Source organism: Populus alba, chromosome 1 (assembly GCF_005239225.2).
Source record: "Populus alba chromosome 1, ASM523922v2, whole genome shotgun sequence".
Classification (NCBI taxonomy): Eukaryota; Viridiplantae; Streptophyta; class Magnoliopsida; order Malpighiales; family Salicaceae; genus Populus; species Populus alba.
In genome coordinates, this window is record NC_133284.1 from 35875486 (window position 1) to 35883523 (window position 8038).

An 8038-nucleotide genomic window follows, 5' to 3' on the forward strand; every position below is an offset into this window, starting at 1 on the left:
AAATTGCAGTGATGATTGATCGGTGACAAATATTGTGTAAGTTCATAAAGGGAGGTGTTTCTCAATGAATGATGGTGGTTACAACCCTAGAGGTGTAAAAAACACCACATTCATTCATTTAAAGATGCCTATTTGATCAAACCAAAACTGTTAGAAAAAAGAAGCTAAACAGTAGCCAAAATACGCATCGTCTAAGTTAAATCCTAAAAGTAGGGTTTTTTAATTTGAAATTTGGAAAACTTCAATTTAGTCATTTTTCTTCTAGTTGCTTTTAATTGCACACACAATTGCTCTCAAACTCTTAATTACATGCAATTTCACCATGTCAAACTAAATTATCAACCCTAACATTTTAATCCCTTTTCATCTTGGTTATTGGTTTCTGATTTGTGAATTTCGATTCTCAATTGACCATCAAACTTTCAATTCTTTAATTTGACTCCTGATTTAATCAATTTCAACTCCTGCATTCACACATCTTTTTTGGTTTGGTCATTGATTTTGGAATTCTTCAATCAAATCCCTAATTGCTCATTAAACTTCAATATTTATGCAATTAAACCTCCTCATTTGATCAAATGACTCTTTTAAAATTGCAACCCGACCCCTCAACTTTTAATTTCTTCCAATTAAAGCTTAAATTGGCTTTAAATAATCATTTTTTCTTGCAATGAAGCTCTAAGTAAATTCACTTCAAATCTTATTTAATAATTTATAATTTGGAATTGGATAGTATTTTTTTTTTACATTTAAAGTTAATATAAACTAAATAATGAGTTTTCACAAGTTTCTAAATTTAAAATATTTTAATTTAAAGAGATGTGGTAGAGTTTGTATTAAATTATTTTTTAAAATTTCATCTAATAACTTATAAAGACTGTTTTTTTTATAACATGATTACCAGAGAAGATAAAAAAAGATTTGAGCAAGGTGAAAATAGATGTCATGTCATGCATTTAAAAATTATTATGATAAATTAGTCAATAATGCAAGGACAAGTCAAGTCCAAACATGCATGATATAGACATTAAAATATTTGCCTACAAGAGTAAAGTCTACAAGTAATTATGATGAAAAGATGCATGTTTTGATGAAGTATTTTTTTATGTTTTTTAAAGTATTTTTTAAATTAATTTTTATTTAAAAAAGTATTAAATTTATAATTTTACATGCTTTTTTTTATATAATTTTGATATATTTATATAAAAAATAAAAACATAATTTTGATATATTTTCAATTAAATAATATATTTTTAAAAATACCGTAAATAAATTATCAAACACATAACTAAATATGCGACTTTCAAATAAAGATAAAGTTCCGAGAGGTTTTGAGTTATTCTTTTTTTTTTTTAATAACCGGGGTGTCCGGGCCAGCTTGCGCGCACTACAACTAATCCCCGGGCCCACTGAACATCCTGCAAGCCTAGTGAACAGGTAAGGCACCACGGGGGTGACATAGATACTCTTTGAGATTCGAACCCGGGACGTTCGCAAAGATTGAACTTGCAGTTTATCATAGCAGCTAAGCCCTCAAGTGTGGCTTTTGAGTTATTCTTTACCTCATGAGTTATGGCATTAAAATCCATGGAAAAATTCAGGCAAAAATTCTCGAAATTTACGGTACATTAACATCTTCCTTTAATATGATTTAAGTCTTACTAACTTGCTTCCCGGAGGAGGTCAAGAGAAAAGAAAAAAAAAAAAGTACTGTTATATTTAATTTTAAGAATATTACCAACTGCGGACAAATATAGATACGATGAGAGGGGAAATTTAAGCCTCAGAAAATATAAAAAACAGGCTTCTCGTAGAGGGACAGAAGAAACATGGGATTTAGTAAATTCTTGCATATAAAATCTTGATGAATAATTAGCTGTTCTTGCAAAAGTCATCATTTGAGGTAATTCTCATACAAGCCAATCATGGACTCTTGACTATCTGCTAATCTCTTGAATATGGGCTGGGTTCTGTTGGTCTTTAGTTTTGTATTTATGGGCCCAAATCCCCTAGTTTTCAGAAAGAAAATTGGTTAAAAATTATCCTCAGATAAAAATAAAAACCCAAATTTATCTCTTTCTCCGAGTTATTTCTACCTGAGACGACAACATAACTTCTTTATATATAATTTAAACAAAGACAATCTCAAGGCAACATGTGATCTTGCATCTATTTTCCATCTGTCTTCTAAATCAAGTCAGCTGCACAAGCTCAGGGCAACATGTGACTCCTAAATCAGGTCAGCTGCACAAGCTCAGGCGGCAACATGTGATCTTGCATGTATTTTCCATCTGTCTTCTAAATCAACATGTGATCTCTTGCATGTATTTTCCATCTGTCTTCTAGATCAGGTCAGCTGCACAAGCTCAGGGCAACATGTGATCTTGCAAATGCTGGATAGCTTCTATACAGCAGAAAAGAGCGCAGAAGAGCAGGTGTCAGCAATTTCTTGATCATGAACCCATTTCGTCTAGAGAAGCGAATGAAGGACAGACCTGATAACTCTAAAAAAATATGAATGCGTGTGTCCGTGGGACAACAGATTAGGCAGTTGAAGCTGAAACTACAGGTGCGAGAAATACAACGGAAAAAAGAGAATTCAAAGGAGGTAGATGAAAGTAAAAATGACGGGAAAAAAAAAGCTTTTAAATTTGAATATTAGGTAAACAAAAAGAACTTTATCATGAGGTTTTATTGTGATTTGTAAAGCGAGAGATATTGAATTAAGAGATTTGAATGTTGGAGGTGTGTATATATATGTATGGTACTTGAGATTATGAAAAAATAAATAATTTTTATTTTCATAATTAATTAATTAAATATGAATGATACTTCTTACCGAATTATTCAATTAATTTGACTGAAAAATTGCATTTTGAATTCTATATACATATTAGTTTGTAAATATATGCATTTTAAATTTTAATAAATGGTCTATAAAGGTATTATTTTCCCTGTAAATATCATTTTGATATTAATAAAAATAAATTAAAAAACAATTATTTTTTATTTTTTTTTCTACAAACTTTTTATTTATGTTCATCAGAAACAAAACAGAAATTTTTAAAGACTTTGTAGAAGTTATTGTCTATAAATTTGAAGGCTTTGATAAATCACGAAAATATATTTCTTTAACTCTGCTGCAACAATTATAGGGAAATTAATTTCTTAAAGACATTGATTTTTATGTTTCAGAGCTTTCTTGCTATATCCACTGCAACTTCGAGGGCTATTTTTGAATCATAATCACCAAAAATCATTGCATGAACATCTTCCATCTTTAAAATGATGATACCTTGTGGCATCTCGGACAATAATTTCTCTATGCACAATGCTACTAGTGAGTTTGAGAAAGGTATGGCAATCTCCACAAATACGAAGATTTTTCACAATCCGTATAACTGTTCCTGGAACAGCCTTAAGCAGTCCATAAGCTACAGCCCATCTCTCACTATGCCAGAAAAGCTCCCGCTCCTTCTCTTGCTCTTCCATGTCATGTAGAACATAGCTAGTATCAGGTATATAACCCCTTTTCCTCATCTCTGCATCCAATTCTTTAAGCAAACCAAATATTTCATCCTTCATGGGATGACATGTTTCCCCTGCATGGAATACTTGGCTTTCCTTTCCAAGGTCAATGGAACTATAACCAGGCTTCCTCTTAACTTCCATATCTGCCATCAACTTTCTAACTCTTGACATCTGTTCCCACTTACCAGCACCTGCATAAACATTAGATAACAGTACATAGGTTGAAGGCTCATGCATATTCAAGCTCAGTAGACGATCAGCAATCCTCAGTCCCATTTCAGTATTTCCATGGTGTTTGCAAGCGCTTAATAAAGCTGCCCATGAAGGTTCATCAGGCTTATGCGGCATTGTTTTAATCAGATCCTCAGCCTCGTTGAGGTGCCCAGATCGACTAAGAAGGTCCAAGAAGCATGTGAAGAGTTGCAAGGAGGGACTAATCCTATAATCCTCAATCATCGCCTTGAAAAGCTTCCGGCCCTTGCTGACTAACCCAGCATGGCTGCAAGCATAGATCAATCCAACAAAGGTCACTTCATTTGGTTTTATTCCAGCTAAAACCATTTGATCATATAAATCCAATGCTTCCTTGGCTCTACCATGCTGAGCTGCCCCAACTATTATAGAAGTCCAGGAGACAACATCTCTATGAAGCATTCTATTAAAAACATTCCTGGCTGCTAAAATATCACTACATTTTGCATACATGTCCACAAGTGCATTGCTTATGAACAAGCAAGATTCATAGCCAGAACCAATAACTAGGCCATGAATTTGCTTTCCAAGTCCCAAAACTGCTAAATTAGCACAGGCACCAACTACACTTGAAAGGACTAATGGGTCTACTATATCAACCCCTTCTCTTCTCATTTCAATAAACATATAACAACCATCAATACAATATCCACTCTGCACCAATCCAGATATCAAAGCAGTCCAAGAATACAAATTCCTTACTGGAGTCCTTAAAAATAACTCCATAGCCTCATCTTTTAACCCACTCCTAGCATACCCAGATAACATTGCGGTCCAAGAAACTGAAGTTTTCACCAAAATTGAATCAAATACACTACGCGCAATACTTGGCAATCCACATTTTGCATACATATCAACCAAAGATGATTTAACAACATCATCATCAACAAAAGGGGATAAAACAAAGCGAGCATGCACTTGTTTGCCTAGCCTTAAAGCGCATAAGCTAGCGCACGCCTTAAGGAGAGTAGCATACACAAAATGGTCCGGTTGAAGCCTATCAGTAGTGAACATATAATGGAAAATAGATAGAGTCTTGTTGGGGAGCTTTGCTTGATTGTATGCAGTGAGAATCGAGGCCCAGGAGACATGGTCTCTTTGAGGCATTTCTTCGAACAGGTAATGTGCATCTTGAAGCAGATTACATTTGCCATATGCATCCAAGAGCGTGTTGGGTAAGGGTTGGCATTGGTTTAGGCCACTTTTAACGATCTGGGCATGGATTTTTCTGGCATTTAATGAGGCTTGGTGTTTGGTGCAGAGTTTGAGGCGGTGAAGATAGGAGGGGATTAGCGAGGACAAGTCCTGGCAACCCAAATTTAGTTTGCTCTGTGAATCCAACAACCTTAAGAAGTTTGATGGTAACATTGTCTGTTCACTATCTTGTGTGGAAGATTTAATCAATCTCTCTCTTGTCAATTTGACCTTGCACAAGATTCATGTTATTAGATGCTGCTGAGATGCATCAGGTGAGGAAATGAAAGCAAGAGCCAAACCTGATATTAAAATTAAGATTAAAAAATTATTCATATCGCGATAGTATAATTACATTTTACTCTTTCAACCAATACATACATACATACATACATACATACATATACATATATATATATATATATATATATATATAAAATTGTGAAATTACTATTGAGAATAATATGTTTTTTCCTTAAAAAAGGCTCATTAGATAATATAAGATTAATTAATGATATTTTTGTTTACATTTTTGAAGGAACGTATATTAACTAAATTATATTTAAAAGCATAATTTCTCAAACTAGTATCCTTAAAAAGGCTCATTAGATAATATAAGGTTTTTTCTTTTTCAAACAAGCTTTTTAGTAGTTATCAAATTGACTGAAAGTCAATTTGATGTTTTAATATATATATATATATATTTGCATTTTATAGCAAGTAGGCAATCCCTCTTTTTTAGTTGGCTTTTGAGATGTCGTCCTACCTTTAAATACCGCCTTACATGATTGTGTTAAAAGCATCTTATCGTAATTTTTCTAATGGTATGTTGCTTGTACACGGCTACACAATTATTGAGTTTCAGTAAACTTCTTGCTTCTCTTCACTCATTTCTCTCTCTTTTTTTTGTCAAAATATAAAGTTATATCTTTATTCTTTTGATTGCTATTTTTTTTTTTTATATATATATTTTTTGATTGATTTTTTTTTTTCAATTTCATCCCTTATTATTTGGTTTCATTTAATTTTTATATCAAATTTAGTCTTCATTTTTTTGATTGTTTGTTGTTTGTGATTTTTTTTTTTCTTTTTTCTAATTGAATTTTGTTTTCAATTTTATCCCTCTGCATTTAATTTCAAATTATTTTTATATCAAATTTAGTTCACATTCTTCTTATTACTATTTATTATGTTTTGTGTCATTTTTTTACTTATTATTTTTTAATTCCATCACTCAATATTTTTTTGATTTATAATTCTACTTTGTTAGTTTTTGGGTTTGTCTTCTATGGAGTTAATCTTTGACTCATGATTAGGGTTAAAAGTTTTAAAAATTAACACGGGTTGATTTTGGTATTTTTCTAATTTTCTTTTTAAAAATTGATTTGTTTTTAATTTCATCTTTTAATATTTGATTTATTAGAAATCAATCTTTGTGGTTTTTTTCTTTTTCTTTCTATGAGGTTATCACAATCTTGTGCTCATGGTTGCGAGATTAACTCAGGTTGACTAGGATATTTTTTTTTGTTGTTTTTTTAAAAAAAATTTCTCTTCAACATTGAATTATTTGATAATCAAACTTCTTAGTTATATTATATTTGTTTTCGATAAGGTTACCCCAATATCACGATCGGGTCACATATTTGACATGCCAATTCGGATGGGCTCATGTTGGGTTCTTTTGATCTTTTTACCTGGTTAATTTTTTTTTGGTAAATTTATTTATTGCTGCTGTATTTTTTATTTGTATTATTTAAATTAGTTAAGTTTATTAAACAAAGTCAAATCAATGATACAAGTCTTAATTTTGTTTTTATATTTTTAGCTTTTTTAGGAATGCTTACATCACCTTTAACAACTTTTTTTTTACGCCTGCATGCAACATAGCATTACTCCTCAATCTAGTGAGATATTTGTTCCTGGTATTGATCAAGTATGATTGTCAAAATGCTTATCTAATACCTAACTCATAATTATTAAAATTACTTCAGGTTGACTTGGTCAAGAAGTTAGATTATATAGGTTGAGCTATGTCAACTTAGGAGAATTTTTTTAAAAAATTATTTGAGATTTTAATATTCTACACAAAAAAGTTAAGAAACAATCCATGTGAATATGAACTGTACATAACTATCCCACATCGAAAAGTTAAAAAACATTCCATGTAGATGTAAACTATATATATAGCTATCTCATATCAAAAAATTAAGAAATATTTTATATGAATGTAGGCTATATATATATGTCTCACTCGGATTATGCCGGGTTACTCAAGTTTCAGATTGACTTGGTGTCGCTTAGGTTTGATCAAGTCAATTGTAAGCTCAAGTTTCTGATTGGGTCATACTAGATCAATTCTATTATATTTTTATTAAAACTCGGTCTGATCTAAATCTTAAATAACCCGAGTCACAGGTAAACCTATCAAGTCAAGTCAAGTTTTAGGTTCAAGTTTTAAAAATGTGGTTTGAATCATAACAAAACTACCCCGATGCATTTAATGATTAGAACCCATCTTTCTAAACACAATGTTATTCCCTTGCACTGGTTATTTTTTCTAAGTGTGTTATGTTAACGACTTAGATAAATAATGATTTTAAGAGACCATTATCTCATTTCTCTTCTTTTCAGTTTGGTGAAGGAATATGAGTCTAAAATAAATCTTGAAATCTAGATCTTGTATTTTGAAAACAAAAATTGTTTCGATGTGAGTTTAAAACAATTTTCTTTTGAAATCTTGCAACTTCTTAGTTATTTTCTTTCTTGAAAAAGAGATTATTTGCTTTTATGTTTGGTGATTAGATGATTTTCTGTTTTTATAGGTTTTTAAAGTGAATGGCTCAAGAAAAAAACTTAAGGTTTTATTTGAGAAAGACCTTTAAAAATAAATAGCAAAACTATGTAACAACATCGTTGTCGAGCTATGCTATGCTCAAGGCGGTATTGGTAAGAACAAAAGAAAAAAAAGGAGTTCCTTATATATATATATATATATATATATATATAAACAATGTTTATCTTTTAATGTGAGCCTCAGACACTTGTTTGTTTTCATGTTCGT

At 31.3% G+C, this 8038-nt stretch overlaps 1 protein-coding gene across 1 annotated transcript; it reads right to left on the bottom strand.

Annotated features, from left to right (window-relative positions):
• Nucleotides 1–3243: 3243 nt before the first annotated feature.
• On the bottom strand, nucleotides 3244–5316 carry LOC118055197 (pentatricopeptide repeat-containing protein At4g14050, mitochondrial). Its single transcript, XM_035067019.2, has one exon. It carries the CDS (start codon nucleotides 5149–5151, stop codon nucleotides 3247–3249), a length of 1905 nt encoding a protein of 634 aa, XP_034922910.1. The 5' UTR covers nucleotides 5152–5316; the 3' UTR covers nucleotides 3244–3246.
• Between the last annotated feature and the right edge of the window lie 2722 nt (nucleotides 5317–8038).

Coding starts and splice junctions, on each gene's coding strand:
- LOC118055197 (XM_035067019.2), bottom strand. CDS start 5,151: ATGTTACCATCAAACTTCTTAAGGTTGTTGGATTCACAGAGCAAACTA.